This window comes from Caloenas nicobarica, chromosome 21, assembly GCF_036013445.1.
Source record: "Caloenas nicobarica isolate bCalNic1 chromosome 21, bCalNic1.hap1, whole genome shotgun sequence".
Classification (NCBI taxonomy): Eukaryota; Metazoa; Chordata; class Aves; order Columbiformes; family Columbidae; genus Caloenas; species Caloenas nicobarica.
In genome coordinates, this window is record NC_088265.1 from 4,880,512 (window position 1) to 4,900,248 (window position 19,737).

Consider the following 19,737-nt stretch of genomic DNA (forward strand, 5'->3'; position numbering starts at 1 on the left):
GCGGCACTGGTGGAGTTGTGCTTCGCTGTCCCAGTCACTTTTCAGTGCAAAAACCCCTCGCTTGGGGATGCAGAAACATTTTGTGCTCCTGGGAAGGGGCGGTGGGTGCGGGATGGTGGCACCGGCAGGCTGCGCGCCGAGGCATGCAGTGTGCCAGCGATGGGGCAAGGCGTGGAACTGCACGAGGCATCGTGTCCACACACGGGTGCACACAGACTGGGGCTTGCACATCTGTGTCCCGGGGTGTCACCTGCAGAGGCTGCTGCCAACAACGGCAGCTGATATACCAGGACCTGTCCCCCCATGCTGCTTTGCCACCCTGAGCATCCCAGCTGTGCCCGAGCCCAAAGCCTGGTGACAGGGAGGGATTTTGCAGCATCTCTGGACTTTGCTTTACCCTCTAAGGAGCTTCTTAGGGTGGCTGGTTTGTACAGGATGCGCAAGTGGCCTTGGCTTCCCCAGGGCAGCCGCAGGCCTCCTGTCCCCCTGGGCTCAGAGCCACGCTCCTCTCCCCACAGATGGCCATGCTGCTGAAGCTCCAGGAAGCCGCCAACTACATCGAGTCTCCAGACCGCGAGACCATGGTGGATCCTGACCTGCAGTCGACTCTGTGAGGCCCAGACATGCCGGCCCAGGCGGAGGGAGCCGGGCTGGTCTCCTTTCCTCTGGCATCCCGGAGTGCGGGGCTGGCGAGCGAGTGGAGAGGACCGGGGCTCCAGCACGTCCCGACGGAGCGCAGGGAAGCTCGGCTCATCCTTGGGAGAGAGCGAGGCACCGTCTCCCCTCCTGACCTTGGGGGTAGGGGAATCCTGGTTTCTCTTCTTGGTTTTTTTTTTCTGTCTCTGTTACAAACTCTCGGGCTTTGGGGCCAGGGTGACCGATGCGACCGAGCCCCCGCTCCTGGGAGCTGCAGGAAGGCCCCTGCGTGAGGCAGGGACCCCGCAGGAGCCGCCTGGGTCAAAGCTGGGGGGCACAGGAGGAGCCCGGGGCCACAGGAGGAGAGCACGGGCGCAGGGGTGTGCAGCTCCGTCCCCCCGGCGGGCACAGCCCAGGGCGGGCGCCCAGGGAGCCGCTGCCGCGGGAAGCGCCCGCCTTGTGCCGGCCAAGGAGGAGCACGGCTCTCGCCGCTGTCTTTGTACGTTCCCCGTTTTGCCTGCATGGCAGCCACCGCACCCAGGACGGCCCAATAAACCCTGCTTTCGTTATTTTATTTTGTTTCCCCCCCCTCCCCATTTCCTTTGGCCGAGTCCAGACTTTGCTTTGGTCCCTTTTTTGTTCTGGTTCTTCACTCTCCTGGCCTGGAGCCTGTGGGCCGGTGCCCACTGCTTCCCTGTTAGCAGCTCCCTTGCCCTTCTGGTTTCTTTTGCAGCTGTTGCTTCCACCACTCAAACCACCTCTGTCACAAAACTGGTGCTCACTGGACGATCTCCAGTCCCTGAACCCAGCTCCTGGCCCCTCACAGCTTGGCTGAGGTGGCACTCGGCAGCCGATGGCAGCAGGACGCTCCCAGAGCAGCCCCTTGCCTGGCAGCTGCCCCCTCCCCAAAAGCACAAGGCAGAGTGTGGCCTTGGGGACGGGCTCTCTCACCAGGCCAGGATGCCATGGGTGTCCCCTCCCCAGGGTGGCCGGGCAGGGGGAGGTCACTGCTTCCCCATCTCCTTGGTGCTGGGGGGCACAACCTGCCCCACATCCCCTCGGTGCTGCTGGGCCTGGGCCAGTGGGTTGGTAGCTGTCCCCGTGCCACCAGCTCCCCAGGGCCCTGTGCCTTCCCCAGGCCTGGCAGGGTCTGGCTGTGTCCTGTGTCGGTGTTCTGGGGACACCAAGGGCTGCCACGTGTCCTCTTGGTCCTACCGTGCAATGTCACAGATAAGGCTCCTGGCACGGAGGGGATCAGCCCCGGTGCTGCCGCGGTGCCTTAAACCCCACCGTGCGGGACAGGGACACACGGGGCTGGCGCTGTCACGGCTCCAGCTGCTGTGTCCTATGGCTGTCCCTAGAGCCAGCTTGGTGGGGATGGGACAGGGGTGCTGGCACCGGCCTGAGCTGGGGCTGCTGCTGCCAGCACCTCTCGCTTGCCCCAGGACCGGGTGCTCGCCTGGGCCAGCACCTCCCTCCTGCCCCAAGCCCTGCCACCTCAGCCAGGCCCTGGGGAGCCTTTTGGGGAGAGGTGACCCCAGAGCTGGCTCTGCCACCACTGCAGGGACCGCGCAGCCTCAGCCCCACTGCACTCGGGCTGCTGTGGCCTTCAGGGACACCTCACACCCCCCAAAACCGGCATCTCCTCCATGGCCCGGCCTCGTTGTCAGTGCCGCGCGGAGGCAGCCGCCACCTCTGCCCTTGGTGCTCTCTCGGCCGTGCGTCTTGCCTTGCCGCCGGGGCTGGCCGGCGCGTCCCGGCCGCGGCACACGCGCCCCATGGTGCTCACGTCTCCGTCTGTCCGACAGCCTCTCGCTGCCGCCCGGCCAGCCTGGCCCCTTTGCACAGGGATGTCCCTCCTCACACTGGCTTGGACGTTAGGGCTTTTCTGTTCGCCTGCTCTTGTGTTGCCGCTGTTGGCCGAGGACTTGCTGTAAATAGGTCTGTAGTCGAATGCCCTGTGTGGGTTGGTGGGGCCCAGCCCTGCGCCTCTTTCCTTTTTTTTTTTTCTTTTTTTTTTCTTTTTTTTTTTTTTTTTTTTTGTACTCTGTGATAACTGTGCTGTGCTGACTTCTTTTCTGATTGTACAAGACACCGGCTCAGCAGCCGCTCGAGGCCGGCGCTGGGGACCCGGCTGTCCCATCCAGCCCCTCTCGCCCTCCTCGGGGCAGGAGGCACCTTTGGGGGCTGCCCCGTGCCCGAGTGCTCTGAGGAGTCCCATGGGGAGAGAGGGCTCACACACCCTCCCGCTCTGCACGGCCTTGGCTGGGCCTGACTTGCCTTTTCCCACAAAGCCACCAAAACGTTGACCAAACTGTCCCCAGCATCAGGGTGCTGGGGGCTGCGCTGCCGGGCGCCCCCCAGCCTGTTTCCTGGGGGTTTGTCCCATCCTTCCCTGTGTGGGTTTTCCTGAAGGTTTGTCCTGTCCTTCCTACTGTGGGGTTTCCCGGGGCTTTGTCCCGTCTTTCCCTCTGTGGGGCTGCCCAGTATCGCATCACCTCAGCCAGGACATGCTGGAGATGGGTGGCACCTGGTGGGGTAAATCAAGAGTCCCTGAGGGGAACAGGAACCGTGAGGGTGATGCCAGCAGCTGTACCCCAGTGTGGGCCATGGTGACCCCCAGAGGGGACAGACCCTGATGGCTTCATCCTGGCTTACACCGAGCCCCCCGTGTCCCCAAGTGTGGCAGCTGTCTGTGGGGGACTCAGTGTCCCCAGGGCTGCTGGTGGCTGTGGGCTGGGCCCCTCTGCCCCAGGGGACAGGATTGCATGAACTCGTCCCCCTGCCACCCCCAAGGGTGCCTGTCACCCCAAAGGTGCCTGCTGCCCCTACGGGTACCCCGCATCCCCACGGGTGCCTGTCAGTCGCCCCCCTAAGGGTGCCTGTCACCTCCAAAAGAGCCCATCACCCCTCAAGGGTACCTCTTGCCCCCCAAGGATGTCTGTGACCTCCAAAGGTGCTGGTTGTCCCCAAAGGTGCCCGTGGCCCCTGGGAGCACCAGGAGCCCTCCTGAGGGGCTGGAGATGGGGGACGCCAGCGCCTCACCCTCCTGCCCCCTCGAGCTGCTGCTGCCCGGTGGCCTGAACCTTACAATTTTAGCTTTTTTCTATTAAAAACAAACAACCTTTTTTTAATTAAATAAAAGACGAAATGGACAAATTCCTGTTTTAGATGATCTGTGTAATTGACTGGGTTTTGTGTTTCTTAACTGCATGGTATTCCTGCCGAGGGGTTTTATAGCACTTTTTAAATTTCTCTTTAAGATTTTGGTCCAGATTTCTACTGCTCTCGCCTGTCTGTCTTTGCTTTTTCCTTGCCTCCTCCAAGTTTGTAAACTCGCTCCATTTTATACCTGATGTTGAGACCCATCCCCATGTTGTACATAACTGCGGGAACAATCACAGGGAACAAACACCATCTGGACTCTTTCCACCATTAGTTGTTTTTACTTAAAAGAAATTTTAAAAGAAGTATAAAAGGAAGCCAGGAAAAGGCTTGAGGATGTTACAAAAGACAGAAACCGATCCAGCCCTGCACCAAGTTGGCTCCTGCTGCCCACGCTGCCTGCACCAACCGGCATGTCTTTTCTCGGTCGTCTGACACCATTGGATTCAATAAAGTTATCTCCTGTTCTGCCTGGCTGCTGCTCCTGTGTCCGGGGGACCGTGGGCCCGTCCCCACGCGGGAGAGGGTTAGGATGGTGGTTGTACCACTGCACATCTACCCTGTCCTTGGTGGTCGCCCTCCTGCAAAATCCAGGGAGGGGGGCTTTGTACAAATGCACCTGGTTTGAAATCTTGGCTGTTTTGCAAGTTGCTGGGAGTGGTTTTATCAGCTGGGGATGCCTCTTCCATCATCTGTCAAGTCCAGAGTGTGCGGTGATGCTCCTGGTTTGGGATCCTGGCGGTTCTGCAGGGTGCTGCACACGGGAGGTCCCTGTGCAGGGAGGAGTGGGGCGGGTGGGCATCCCCCTGGGCCCCTTTCACCTCACCAGAGCTGGTCCCCATCTCCCCTTTGAAGGGGACAGGTTGGTGACAGATGCCACCCCACCTCTCCAGCACGGAGACAGACGTGGGACAGTGTCCCGAGCAGCGAGGGGTGTTTGGCCCCGCAGCAGGGCGGGGGTGGGACACGGCTGCAGATGCCAGCCGAGGGGATGGGAGATCCCGATCCTTCCCGGGGGGCTCAAAACCCATTTTCCACTCCAGAGAGCGATGCTGGAACTGGGAGAGATGCTCAAGGGGCTGTTAGTTAATCCTAGGACGATGATGAGTTTTAAGGGCTGCAGTGGCAGCTGCGGGGCCAGGAGAGGGCACTTCCCAGCTGCTCCGGCTCCTGTGCAGGCTGAGTTCAAACAAGTTCATCACCAGTGGGTGCAATCCTCAACCTGCAGAGTGGGACGAGTTTTGGGGAGCCACAGCCCCTCATCTGCAGAGATGTGTCATGTGGATGCTCTGGAGCCTCTGCTCACTCTGTGACCTCGCACAGGCAAGAGAGCAGCAGAAGGGTCCCGTGGTGGGTGCTGGGCCCTATGCGTGGGGGCCCCACGGGGATCTCCAGCCTGCCAGCCACTGTGGGGCCAGCAAGCCAGAGGAGTCCGTTCCCAGGCACGGGGGGATGCAGAAGGGCCATGTGGGGATGACACTGATGCTTCGATTTCAGCCAGACACCTGCATTTGGGAAAACACAGCTGCATGTTTCAAGGGTGACAGGCAGGGGAGGGTCCGGTCAGCTCAGGAAACAGCACCCATGGGCTCAGCGCTATAGAGGGGACATGGTCTCCATGGAGGTCCCTTCCCCTGCCTGCAGTGGCTGGTGGGACCTCGTGGGTGTCCTGTGGTGTGGGTGGCTGGTGCAGGGCTGGGAGAGCTGAGAAAGGAGCTGCAGGGCACAGGGACACGTTGGGTGTAGCACCGGGTATGTGCAGCAACCAGGATGTGCAGCAGCACCCACCGGCTATGCACCGTGTGTATGGCAGCACTGGGTGTGCAACCTCAGCCGTGGGATAGAGCAACCCTGAGCACCGCGCCTGGCCTGTGCAGCAGCACCCTGGGCTGCAGCACCCAGTGCAGACATAGCAGCACCCAGTGCACGTGCAGCAGCAGCCAGTGCACGTGTAGCAGCACCCACAGCTCCTCACAAGGTGACCCACAGCCTTTGTGCCAACAGCACCTCCCTCTCTGGGAAAATGCAGCCCTTTTCCATAGACCCGCAAGAATATTTTGGGTCGGAAGGGACCTTTAACAACCGTCCCATCCATCCCTCCCCACCATGGGCCGGGGCACCTTCCACTAGACCAGGTTGCTCCAAGCCCTGTCCAACCTGGCCTTGAATCCTTCTAGGGATGGGGTATCCACAGCTTCTCCAGGCAGCCTGTGCCGGGGCCTTACCACCCTCATCATACAACATTTCTTCCTTATGTCCAACATACCTTCACCCTCCTTCAGGTTAAAATGCTCATCTCTTGTTCTATCACTACAGGCCTTGGTAAAAAGTCTCTCTCTGTTTTTTTTTACAATCCCCCTTTATACATAGAAGGGTCACAGTACGGTCTCCCCAGAGCCTTCTCTTCTCCAGGCTGAACACCCCAACTCTCTCAGCCTGTCACCGGGGCTCAGGCACCACTGGGATGGACGTGGGGGACCCCCTGCTGTGGTGGGCTTGGGGTGATCCCACAGGGTCCCTGTCCCCAGCTCAGCTGCGGGGAGCAAGGGCTGCCCCAGGGTCCCCTTCCCCACACAGGCTGACGGGGACAGGGAGGCACAGTGAGGGCAAACCAGCTGCCACCCCCTGCGCCCACCCGCGCTCCCCACGCAGGTCCCATCAGCTTTTTCTTGCTGTTTTGACCCCAGATTGGAAGCTGGGTTCCCAGAAGCCCTCTGGATCTGGGGGTGGCACGGTGGGGTGGCACGGTGGGGATACCACCCCCCACCCACCACCTCTCTGCTCTCCTGTAGCCACGGCAGGGACACGGTCATGGCTCCGGGTCTCCATGGTGGGTGTGGGGTGACCAGTGGAAGGTCACTGGTGAGAGGTGACTGGCGTGAACAGACCAGCACTGGGTGAGGTGACCGATGAGAAGTGATGGATGTGAGGAGACCAGTGTGAGGTGACAGGTGTGATGTTAATGATGGGGGGTGATGAGTGTTGAGGTGACCAGTGCAAGGTGACTGATGGGGAGTGACCACTTCAAGGTGTCTGATGATGGGTCACCAGTACGAGATGACTGGTGTGGGGTGACCAATGGGACGTGATGGGTGTGAGATGATCGATGAGGGGTGACCAGTGTGAGGTGATGGGTGTGGGGTGCCTGATGGGGGGTGACAGGTGTGAGGTGACCGATAAGGGGTCACAGTGTGAGGTGACCGGTGAGGGATGACAGCTGTGGGGTGACCGTGCAAGGTGTCTAATGGAACGTGACCAGATTGAGGTGACCGACAAGGAGTGACCAGTGCAATGTGATGGGTTGTGAGGTGACTGGTGTGAGGTGACCTATAGGGGTGACCAGCGCGAGGTCACTCCAACGAAGGGAGACTGGTGTGGGGTGAATGGTATGAGGCCACCCCAACCAGGGTGCTTGGCGTGAGGTGACCAGCATGAGGTGACCCTGATCAGGGTGCCTGGTGTGAGGTGAAGGTGTGAGGTCACCCTGATGAAGGTGTCCCATGCAAGGTCACTGGTGTGAGGTGAGTGGTATGAGGTCATGATAGCGAGGGGTGGCCAGTGGGAGGTGACTGATGGGGATGACAAGTGTGAGATGACAGCTGTGGGGTGACTCTGGAATATTGTGTCCCGTTCCGGGCCCCTCAGTTCCAGCAGGACAGGGAACTGCTGGAGAGAGTCCAGCGCAGCCACAAAGATGCTGAAGGGAGTGGAGCATCTCCCGTGTGAGGAAAGGCTGAGGAGCTGGGGCTCTGGAGCTGGAGAAGAGGAGACTGAGGGGTGACCTCACTCATGGTGATCAATATGGAAAGGGGGAGTGTCAGGAGGATGGAGCCAGGCTCTTCTGGGTGACAACCAGTGATAGGACAAGGGGCAGCGGGTGCAAACTGGAACACAGGAGGTTCCACTTAAATATGAGAAGAAACTTCTTGATGGTGAGGGTGCCAGAGCCTGGAACAGGCTGCCCAGGGAGGTTGTGGCGTCTCCTTCTCTGCAGACATTCCAACCCGCCTGGACACCTTCCTGTGTAACCTCATCTGGGGGTTCCTGCTCCGGGAGGGGATTGCACTGCATGAGCTTTCGAGGTCCCTTCCGATCCCTGACATTCTGTGATTCTGTGACTCTGCGAGGTGAGCAGTCCGAGGTGCCGGATGAGGGATGGCGAGGGCTGGCCAGGGTGCTGTGATGGGCTGTGAGGTGCGGGTGTGCGGTCACCTCCGCGGGGGTGCCCGGTGCGACCTGTCCGGTGCGAGGACACCCCCGTGGAGTCCCCGCGGGGGGCGGGGCGGGGCCAGCCCGGTGGGCGGGGCCGGGGGCGGGGCCTCCCGCCTTTGGGCGGAGCTGCGCGGAGCCGCCGCACGCGAGCCCGGAGGGGCCGGTGCTGCCGCAGCGCCCGCGCGGGTCCCGCCGCCCCGCCCGCCCCGCGTCGCCCCGCTCCGCCGGTGAGTGTCCGCCCGCGCTCCCCACCAACTTCCTCCGCGGTGCCGCAGCGGCGCGGGCTCTGCGGGACGGGCTCGCCGCGCTCTCCACCCGAGCCCGTCCCGGCGCCGCTGCCCGAGGTGCGACCGTCCCCGGGTGGGGAGGGCGCGGCGGGGCGCGGGCTGGCCCGGCCGGGAGCGACCTCTCCGCCGTGTCCCGGTGCCGGGAGCGGGGCGGTGTCCGCAAGGGCCGCTCTTGGGGCACAGTTCCCAGCGCCCCGCGGTGCCCCGGGGCTGCCCGTGCGGTGCTGCGCCCCGAAGGCATCAGGGGACAGAGCCCGCTGGGATGGAGGTGGATGCAGGTGCGGGCGGCTGCGGAGCTGGCAGGTTCCCCCCGGGGACGTGGGACCTCCACGCGGGGATGCGGGGCCCCCTGGGGTGCACAGCCGAGCTGCCGGGTCCGAGGTGCCCTCGGGGCACCGAGGGATGTTCCAGCCCCGCGTCCGTGCGTGCGCCCGCCCGCGGGTGCCCTTGGGGTTTTGGCCCCGGGGGTCGCAGGGGTGTCCCCGGTGCAGTGCGGGGAACGCGCCCCGGTGCTGGAAGCGGCACAGCTCCAGCCGTGGGCGGCCACAGGCCCCGCTGCACCGGCAGCTTCTCCGTAGCGGCCTGGCCGGGAGCCAGCTCCAGCCAGTCCCTTCTCTGGACTGAATTTCCCCGCCGTGGTTGCAGCAAGCTCCGGGATCCTCCTGCACTTCTGGTGCTTGCTGCGTGCCGTCGGGGTGCAGCGGGGAGGAGGGATGCACCCCAGAGCTGGGGGTGTCGGCATCGGGGTGCCGCAGCCTTTGCACCCACAGCTGCGTCTGCGCCGTGCCCAGCACCCGGCTGCTCCCCTGCAGCCTACTTTTGAAAAGGACGGGAGGGATCCTGGAAGAGCTTTGCAAATTGCGCAGGGGACAGGCAATATTGCAAGGTGACTGTGGCATGGGGTGCGGGGGGAGCACACGCGTCTGTGTCACGCGTCGCTTCGTGGTCCCCAACTATGCCGGTGCCCTTGCATGTCCCTCTGCACCGGGCACTCCTTGGCACAGTGCTCTCCTGTCCTCCAGGTGAGAGTAGCTGGGGCAGTGGGTGCTGGGGGTGTCACCTGCTGTGGGATGTCACCCGCTGTGGGATGTCACCCACTGCAGGATGTCACCCACTGCAGGGTGTCCAGCAGCAAAGTCCCCCTGCGCTATGGCAGCTGCAGGGCGCTGAAGGACTCCCCACCCGCTGCTCCTCTGCAGCAGCGAAAACTTCGGTCCTGGAGAGAAGGATCTCATTTATTGTGCGCCGAGGTGCTGCTGCAGCTATGTCACTCCCGTGCACGCTGTACGGAAGCGCAGCCACCGGCAGGAGTCCTCTCCTGCCTGCTGCATTATTCCTTGCTAGCGCAGCGCCTTGGCTGCCCGCTGCCGGGAGCTGCCGGAGCGCCAGGGCACCCTCGGGGCAGTCAGTGCTCTGCGCACCTTCTGTGCTTGGGTGCTTTTGTCCTCAGGGTCTTGGTGGGCAGAAACGGGGCTTGTGGTGGTCTGTGTGCCGGGGGAGCATGAGGCACCAGGGAGGTGACGCGCCGAAGGTCATTGGGGCCAGCAGTGGCAGTGGGATGTCACCGGTGCTGCTTGGGAAGAGCAGAATCCAGCAAAACACCCCACTGCCCCCCCAGACTCCAAAGCCATCTTGGAGCAATGCCCTGTCCCCTTCTTGCAGCTGGTGAAATGCAGAAATAGGTCTGACCTTGCCCGATCACTCAGTACCAAACCCGGCTCTCCCAGCCCCTCGTGGTGAGCACCAGCGTCCCGTTTGGCAGGAGCTGGCCCGAAGCCCCGGTGCTCCGATTCTACAGGGCAAGGACATGTCCCTCACCGCCCGGTGACAGCAGCAGCAGTGAGCCAGCACCGGCTGCACTGCATCGCGCGGGCTCTGCACCCCTCTGCTGCGCAGCACCCGCACTGCACGGCGTCACAGCAGGAGGGAGGACATATGAATATAAATGTATCTTTACATCTATGTATATATCCTTATGTATCTGGCTGGGGAGGGGGGTTTGCAAATCAGCTGCCTTTTGTGCCAGCGAGTTGCCCGCACAAAGCCGTGCCCGTGGGCTCGCTGGGGTGGTGCAGCCAGAGCATTTGCTGCTCCTGAGGGAGCTGCCGCCTGTTCCCTGAGCCCCAGGGATGGTCACTGGGCTTGAGCTAAAGGCCACCGAAGCGCGCCAGGACTCCTGCTCACCCCCCGAGGGCTGGGAGCGGGCCCTTCCTACGGCTCACAGTGGTTTTGGCAAAGCCCCAGCTCCAGGAGCCGGATGACTGCAGCTCCTAATTATGACTCGAGTTTCTCCTTCTCGGGGCTGTGCAGGAGAGCTGCGAGCTGGCAGCCGTGATGTCCTCCAGCAGGATCGATGCCCAAAGCAAATAGACGGGACGCACACTGGTTTTCAAACCTCGTATTTTTTTCTTCCCCTGGCAGCAGAGCTCGGCGCTGTGCCTGGCCGTGCTCCTGCTCAGCCCGGCGCCCGCCGGTGCTTCGCCTGTGCCAATATCCGGAGCCACCGGTAAGTGCAGTCTGGCAAAATGCTTTTGCCCTTGGCTGCAGTCAGCCTTTCCCTCCTGGGTGAAAACCCGTCTGTCCCCCGGCTCATCCCCATGCCGGGCTGTGGCTGCCCTCGGCTTTGCTCCCACCGGAGCCTTCGTTCCCCAAAGTGCTCTTTGATTATTAGCCCTAATAATTGTGTTATCGCATCAACTGAAGTGTTTCACATGCCAAAGCTAATTTTGGTCTTCATGCCTGCCTTCATCAGTAATGGGATTTTGATAACATCACGCGTCCAAAAGTATTGGGTAGACTCGGCGTAAGCCCCCATTTATTAATTAAACCATAAATTAGGCAGTGTGAGGCTGGAATCTGAGATGTCCCGTACTGGTGTAATCCTACAGGCGGGGACGGTGCTGTCCCCGTGCTGGCGCTGGCCTGTCCCTGCCAGCCCTGGGGTGTGGGATCCCAGTGTGTCCCCCCCGAGCCTGGGGACTGCCACATGCCGGTGGGGCCACCCGCTCCGTTGCTCCCGGCGTGCTGAAAGTTGAGTGACATTTAATCTGCCCTGGTGCCTGGAGGAGGAATCGCGGCGCCCCTGGATTTCGCTGTGGGTCAGGGGCTGGTGGAGCTCCCTGTCCCCTTGGGGAGCTCTGCTGGTGATTTGGGAGGGGGGAATTGCAGCTGGCTCAGGCTATGCCGAATTGCCGCCGTCTGGACCCTCACCCCACTCTCCTGGCATGGGCAGTTGTCCAACTGCACCAAATCCATCACCGCTGACACGGGCGCTTGGGCACCTGCAGCCCCAACAGCCTGGAAGGGGCTCCTGGCGCCACAGGTGGATCCTCCACCCCAGGCATCTTAAGGAAAGCTGGTGTACTTTAATTAATCCGGGGTGCTTTTTCCTCTGCGGTTCTTCCCAGCCCTGGAAGGGTGCAGCAGATATGGGCTCTGTGCTGGCGCATCCCCAGGGATAAGGGGAAGCCTGGAGCAAAGTGAGTGCTGGCGGCACAAGGTGCAGGCGGGTGCTGGGGCAGACATGGTGCTGAGCTGGGGCACATCCTGAGCCCATCTGAGTGCCCGCTGGGCTGGAGATGCCTGGGGGGGGATCATCCGGCTGTTGGAAGCCCAGGGAGCTGCTCTGGGGCTGTGCTGGAGCCACAGGGATGGGTGAGTGTCTTGTGGATGCACCGGGCTGGTTTGGGTTGGCAGAGCTGATTTGCAGCCGATGCTGCAGCGGCGCTGCTGTCGGTCAAGACATCTTGTGCTGCTGTGAACCCGCTGCGATGCCTCACACCAAAGTGATTCTGCCAAAATACCCAGAGCTGGGACCAGCCTCCAAACTGTTTGGCAATGTCACAGTGTGCCGGAGGAGACGCTTCCCACCTCCTCCTGTGGGACATGGGGTGTCCCTGGGGATGCCACTGAGACAAGGGCTTGCAGACCAGGGATCCCTGAGGCGGCACCGGCTGCTCCCATTGGCCTTGAGCAGAGGATTTAAAGAAGGAAAAACAACCCCAAATTTCAGTGCTGCGCATGGATTTACCAGCACACAGACACCCTGCAGGGCTCTGGCGCTGTCTCGCTCTGCTCCCAGGGGAGTCACTGGGCTTTCTCCTGGGACTGAAGCCTGAGGAGAGCTGTGTCGGTGCCTGGGGCGGAGGTGCTGGTGTGTCCCCGCTGCTGCCCACGCAGGAGCCCTGGTCGCTGCCAGCAGCCGGGCACAGCCGCTGCCTGTGCCGCAACGAGCTGCGCTGCGGCCAGGCCAGGCTTGGCTGCTGCTTTGTGCTGCATGAGAACCTGACAGAGACCCCCCCGGTCTGGTGGCCCTGGCCACGGGGACCCTCAGAGGGGACGGTGGCTGTTCACACCGGTCTGACAGCGGGTGCTGGACGCTGGAAGCCAGGCTGCTTTGCAGCTCCGCGGGCAGGGAGGATCTGTGGGTTGTTCCGGGGGGAATAGACTTCACTGGGATCCACTGGCGGAGCAGCTCCTCTGCACAGCCCCCAAAGCATGTGCCGTTGTGCCCCTAAAACACCTGGAGCTGTGTAAGGATGCAGCTGGGAGCAGCAGAGGACCCTGCTGCAGTGTACGGGGGCTGTGCCCATCGCCAGGGCTGGGCTCCCCGCTCTCACCATGGCTTTTCTCCATCTGCACAAGACTGATCTGTGGGAGTCAGTTCCCAGTGTCCTGGCCTTGACGATACTTCACATCATGATTAAATCGCCCTGGGCTTGTGCAGTGCTGCATCCCCATGGATGCTGCCATTGTTGTGCCTCCTTCTCACCCCAAGTGCCTCTGGAAGGGTGGCCTTGGGGACACAGGTGCCTCCAGGGCTCTCTGCACCCTGGAGCTGGGCAACCAGCCACCAGCATCGCTCCTGGAGACAGCTGGTCCCTGGGGTGGGCAGGAGGAGGGAGATGCCAAAGGTTGGGCATCTCTGGAGCCGCTTTTCCATATTTTCAGCACTGGCCCATCACCACCTTGGCCTTGGCTGGGTGCTCTGGAGATCTCCCCAGGGGCTGCAGCCTGACGGGCACACAGAGCCGCAGCCCTGGAAACGGCACCTCGTGGCTCACGTCTGCTCGTTTAGCCCACGTTCGTTTGGCTTGGCAGCAGTGCAGGGTGTGCGCTCCCTGGCCTCCCGTCTCAATCGATCCACCTCGTCTCAGCTCTCTCCTGCAGCAGCTTCTGACTCTTCCCCAGGAGGTTTTCTGGCTTCTTTTTTCTCCCCTGTATTGATCAGGAGCCATCGCTGTCGCACGGGGCCGTTACTGTTCACGGCTGTGCGGAGCCTTCCAAGTGCCGGGATAACTCAGCCCTTCGCCTCCTGCTGCCCTATTTAGCTGTGCCGGTCTCGCCGGTGGAGTGAGGCACAGCCACCATGCCATAGTTGGTGATGGGGATCTGGCCACATGCTGCAGCACCCATCCCCTTTTTGGGGGGCTTTTTTGGCCATTGGCAGCTCTGCGTACCGAGGGTGGGCTGGCTGTGCTTGGGGTGAGCCCGGCAGTTCGCCTGCGCTTGGCTGTGGTGGCCGGTGCCATACAGAGTGCTCTGGTGTCCTCAGGGAGGGCTGTGTCATCAAATCGTAGAATGTCCTGAGCTGGAAGGGACCCACAAGGATCATGGAGTCCAGCTCCTGTCCCTGCACAGGACACCCCACAGGTCACGCCGTGTGTCTGAGGACGTTGTCCAGTCTCTTCTTGAACACTGTCAGGTTGGGGCCGGGACACCTCCCTGGGGAGCCTGTTCCAGTGTCCAGCACCTCTGGGTGAAGAACCTTTTCCTCATGTCCAGCTGCCCCTCCCCTGGCACATCTTCTGCCATTCCCTGGGTTCTGTCACTGTCACAGAGAGAAGAGCTCAGCCCTGCCCCTCCTGCTCCCCTGCTGAAGCTGCAGCCCCATGAGCTCTGCCCTCAGTCTCCTCCAGGCTGAACAAACCCAGGGACTTCAGCCGCTCCTCATACGCTTCCCCTCCAAACCTTCACCAACCTCGTAGCCTCCTCTGGACACTCTCCAGCAGCTTTCTCTCCTTTTCTCCTGTGTCCCCAGCCCTGCACACAGTGAATGCTGCAGGTGAGGCCGCCCCAGCGCAGAGCAGAGCGGGACAATCCCCTCCCTGCCCGGCTGGCCCTGCTGTGCTGGATGCGCCAGGACACGGGGCCCTCTTGGTGCCAGGGACACTGGTGGCTCGTGTTCACCTTGCCATCGACCAGAACCCCCAATCCCTCTCTGCAGAGCGGCCACAGCTCAGGGTACCATGCTCTCCAGCATCTCCAGGTGCTTTTTCCATGGGTGCTGTGGTGGCACATGCTGAAACCCCTGGATGAGGTGCTGACGGGGAGTGGTGCCCATGGCCCCCACAGCCTCCCTGTGGGTAGGAAGGACGTGAGTGCCCTGTCCCCTCCTTGGCATGGGGCCACGCTTTTGCCACCGCACCGGGGGCTGGACGGGCTGTGACTCTCCCGGCGTGCCCGTGGAGAGGGCGACCTTGACCTCTGCGGCTGCCGAGCTCTATGGCTGTATAAGCAGGTACCTCGATGTGATCTCTCGTTTGCTTCCCAGCTAATTAGCAAGGCGGCTGCCTGCGGCGGGGTCTCTGCAGCATCGCAGCAGCGTTGGATGAAAGTGGAAAGCCGAGAGCCGTAGTGGGGAGGGAGGGAAGGAACTCGTCGGCCTCTTGGCCCCGAAACACCAGCTGGCTCCAGGGGGGCGGCTGCGGCAGCGCCTGCCCCAGCCCCCTCGGCAGGCCCAGTTCCAGCTTCTGTCCGTGTGTCCATCCTCCGCTTGCTGGGGCAGCAGTGATGCTGCAGCAAGGGACAGTCCGGGCCCGACCCCCGGGAAAGGCGGGTGCGGGGAGGGCAGCACCCATGGGTGCCAGGAGAGGCTCTGCATCCCGGCTGCAGGACGCCCCTCTCCGCCGAAGCAGGTTCAGGCATCGCATTGTCACCCGCCTCTTCCCCCGCGTCACCTCTATGCTGTCCTGGTTTCACAGAGGCGAAGGCACAGACAACCTGAACTGCCTGGCCCGGCACCCTGCTGCCAGCACTGGTCCCCGTGCAGGGAGGTGTCCCCAGGGAGGACTCTGTGAGCAGCCCCAGGTGGGCACGATGCTTTGGGGGCACCCGCCAGCACTGAGGGGGACCCCGATACCTGGGGGGTGCCAGGCAGAGCCGGGCTGGGCGATGCTGCTGTGGGAGGAGATGCTGGGGAGCCGAGCAGGGGGGCAGGATGGGGTTGCCCCCTCCCCAGCTCACTGCACACTCAGCCCCGTGGGTGCATTGACCTTTAGGTGTCCGGCCGGGCCTGTGGGAGCCATGGCAGAGCTCTGCACATCCTCCCGGCAGCGGGAACTGGTGGTTCTGACTTGGGAGCATCAGAAGCCATTAATCCAGTACCCAAATGATGAATGACGGCTGCCTTTAAGACTGCATTTAACTGTTAGATGACTTTTGGGTTTGCTGTAAATAACGCAGACACTGTGACACGAGAGCAGGTCCTCTATCAAAGGCAAGTGCCAGCCTTTAAAACTGCCAGTCCTTACATTCATTTTTTTAATTTTTATTTTTTTAATTTTTAATTTTTATTTTTCATTTAAAAATTTTTTTTAATTTTTTTTTTTTAACTTTTATTTTATGGATTTTTATTTTACAAGATCTCCCGTGTGAGCCCAGGGCTGGGTCCCCTTCCTCTAGTCCAGGGGGCTCTGTGATGTGGAGCCGGGATCCTGGCACGTAGGGCAGGAGCTCGTCATGGGGCCCCTGGCTCTGCCTGTAATTGCAGTGTCTGTCCCCTGGGCCACCAGGGTGGGGACCCTGGATGTCACCCCGGGGCAGAGCAGGGCTGTGGGGACGGACAGGAGATGTGCCTGCTGCCGGCTAGGCAGCTCATCACATTTTTACAGGAACCGTGTAATTCTCCGGCATGGTGCCCCCCCCAAATTACTCATCTCCCAGGGAAGGGCCTATGACCTGCGCTGACAAGCCTCAGCACATCATTATTTTTAATTAGTCAAGTTGGGTGCTGGCTGGTGCTGAGGTGGTGAGTGGAGCGTGCCTGGCAGGGAGGGGGGTACAGGCAGCTCCGGTCCCCCCCCGGGATGCCATGGTAGCCTGGCCGCAGGATGGTGAGTGGCACTGTGGGTCCCCACGGGCGCTGGTGGCCATGTCACCAGCCCAGGCAGCCACGGGGTCCCGTCACGGCACTGAGCTGGGAGGAATGATGTGGGTCATCCCTGCGCCGGGCAGCTCAGCCCTGCTCGTGGGGTTTCTTTCTGAAGGCGCTGCTGCCCGGTGCTGTGCCTCAGTTTCCCTTGGCAGGCAGTGAGGCTGGAGAGCTCAGGGGTCTGGCTGATGGCACCTGCTCGTAGCCAGGAGAGGGGACAGGGAAGCACCTCTCTGCGTGGGTGATGTCTTGGCAGCTCGTGTCCCGTGATGCCACTTGCTGCTACCTGAGCATCATCCTCCCTCCATCACACCCCTCATCAGTCCCACTGCTGGGTCTCATTTCCCAGCCTAGTATAAATATCCTGCCCTGAAAAGTGCAGGGCTGGAGGAGCAGAAACTCCCGTCACCCTCAGCAGTGTAACTCAGGAGCGGGGGTGTGGGTGGGGAGGGGGTCCCAGGGGAAAAAGCGCTGCCTGAGCCCCGGGAGCTGCCTGAGCCTGGGGTGCTGCTGGTGGAGGCTCTGACCCGGGACCATGAATGCAGCTGGTTTTGGGTCCCTCACACCAAGAAAGGCCTTGAGGTGCTGGAGCGAGTTGAGAGAAGGGAACGGAGCTGGGGAAGGGGCTGGAGCACAAGTGTGATGGGAGCGGCTGAGGGAGCTGGGGGTTCAGCTGGAGAACAGGAGCTGAGGGGAGACCTTCTGATCTCTGACCTGCCTGAAAGGAGCTTGGAGCCAGGGGGGGTCGGGCTCTGCTCCCCAGGAACAAGCGCCAGGACCAGAGGAAACGGCCTCAAGTTGCGCCAGGGGAGGTTGAGGTTGGATCTGGGGAACAATTTCTTCCCCCAAGGGCTGTGGGGCATTGGAACAGGCTGCCCAGGGCAGTGGTGGAGTCACCATCCCTGGAGGGGTTGGACAGCCGGAGATGAGGTTCTCAGGGACACGGGGCAGTGCCAGGGCTGGGGGAACGGTTGGACTCGATGATCTTGAGGGTCTCTTCCAACCAACATGGTTCTGTGATTCTACTGCAGATCTGTGCCGGGGCTGGGGATGGGTGTCATTGCAGAGCCTCTTCCCACGGGTTCCTGCAGGGTCCCCCCCACCCAGCTCCCCCTTCTTTCCCTCCTCCTTGGTCCCTCGCTCTCCCGGTGCCTCCGCACATCCCTTGCTAGAAATTCTCTGGTAATTAAATGACCATTAGAAACCAAGTCATGTTTTTGCCTTAAGTAGACCTACCTATCTCATTGCTGAGAGCTGAAACTCTGGCCTGGCATGTCCCCTCCATGTCTGACGCTGGACGTGCTGCTCCCAAAATCATGGGATCGTTGGGGGGGTCTTGGCTTGTGCAAAAGGCCAGAGGGACACGCTGCCATCGCATTGGCGGCTCCGGCAGAGATGGAGCCCCCTCCGCAGCCCTTGTGCTGCTATTCCTGGGAGCGAAAGAGCTGCCGGCATCGAGACAGGCTGAGAGAGTTGGGGTGTTCAGCCCCGAGAAACACAGCTCTGGGGACACCTTATTATGGCTTTTCCATACTTAAAAGGGGCCCATAAGAAAGATGGGGACAGACTTTTGAGCAGGTCCTGTTGCGATAGGACAAGGGGTGATGGTTTTAAACTAAAGGAGGGGAGAGTCAGGCTGGACATGAGGAAGGAATTGTTGGCCCTGAGGGTGGTGAGAGCCTGGCCCAGCTTGGCCAGAGAGGTGGTGGCTGAACCATCCCTGGAGACATCCCAGGCCAGGCTGGACGGGGCTCTGAGCAACCTGAGCTGGTGCAGATGTCCCTGCTCATGGCAGGGGGGGCACTGGGGGAGCTGGGAAGGTCCCTCCAACCCAAACTATTCTGTGATTCTGGGATCCTAAATATCTCAGCTCTGCTCTCTCAGTCCCTGCGTGTCCCCGGGATCACCACAGGAACCAGCTCCGTGGGGCCCAGGCTTCCTGCTGACACTGGGCGGGGAGGGGGCTCCCACTTGGGACCAGTTTGGGATTTTCATTACTGGTCACCCAAGCCCAATCGCTGGTGAGGGGGTGCAGGTTTTGGGGTCCCAAAGGTGATGTTTGTGCAGGGGTTGGGGGTCCCCACCTCTCCATCCCAGCAGGACGACTGACAGCCCTTCAATTTGATGGGTGCTGTGACCCAGGCTTTGCCATCCCATGTGGGAGCGATACCTCATCGCTCAGGGCCCAGGATGGCAGCAGCCCCTCATTAGCTAACAAGCACCCCCCAGACTGGGGTCTCCAGCACCCACTGCCCTGGGCCAAGAGAATGGGGGTTGGCCCCCCTTGTAATCCCACCCCACAGCCCAGCGCAGCTCGGCCAGTGCTAATTGCTGACTCAGCCTCATTAATCTGGATTTGTTGCCGCTTTCTGCCATCCTTCATCGCAGCGGCTTCGCCTCCCAGTGGGGAGAGCTTTGGGCTGCCCCGGCCGCCCGCACACGGGTCTGGGGGCAGCACCCAGGGGGCTGCGGGGACAACGTGCTGCAGGGACAGTGTGATCTGGGTGCCCGGGCGACACAGTGTTGTGTCCCCCCCGCCACCAGCACGGGGGTCCTGCTCCCTGGATGAGCCCCTGTGTGTTCTGGAGGGTGGGGGGTGGGTCCCGCCATACCCTTCAGCGTCACCCATGGGTGCTGCTCCCTGGGGAGGAGCTGGGGGTCCCCGGGTGTGCGACCCCCTTCCCAGCCAGCACACTCCCCTTCCCAGCTGGTATTTATTAATGATGCCTTAACCCACGCTTGTTCTTGGGCCAAGGACTGATAGAAACGGTTATTTATAACTGTCTTTATTTATTTATGTCCTTGAGACACTGGGGTCTTGGCGGAAGGATGGCGGGCGGGGAGTGGCGGGGGCAGCTCCAAACCTGTGCAGTTTTGCAGAAGGAATAAAGAAGAAACTTCAAGCACTGGAGAAAACACAGCGATTGTCCTCGGCGCGGGCGGCTGCGCGGGGCTTGGGGGGCAGTATTGATAGTGGGGGGGGGCTGAGCTCCCTTCCCACCTCCAGCCGGGACAGCTCTGACGGCCACCCCGGCCCTGCCAGCCGCTGCCGCAACTTGCAGAAAGGAGGGAGGAGAAAAAATGCAAAAGAAGGAAAAAAAAAACCAAGGCAGCAGAGCCGGAGCAGGACTGCATTGCAGTGCCGCTGGCTGGGCCCTGCGCCGCTCGGCTGCCCCGGTGCCTTCCCGGCCGCGCCGGCTGGCCTGGGTGGCAGGGTCAGGGTGCTGCGGTGGGGACAGGGCGCTGGGACAGGCCCGTCTGCCTGGGAATCTGCTCATGGGGCTG

General features: G+C 61.7%; 1 protein-coding gene across 2 annotated transcripts in view; it reads left to right on the forward strand.

Moving 5' to 3' along the window:
* The window catches only part of NAV1 (neuron navigator 1), a 76,642-nt gene extending 72,373 nt beyond the window's left edge, over positions 1 to 4,269 (forward strand). For both annotated transcript variants that reach the window (XM_065649482.1, XM_065649484.1), the window contains exon 31: positions 519 to 4,269. In XM_065649482.1, the coding sequence (XP_065505554.1) occupies positions 519 to 614 (96 nt within the window). In that variant the 3' untranslated portion in view covers positions 615 to 4,269. The remainder of the gene's footprint in view (positions 1 to 518) is intronic.
* The last annotated feature ends 15,468 nt before the right edge of the window (positions 4,270 to 19,737 follow it).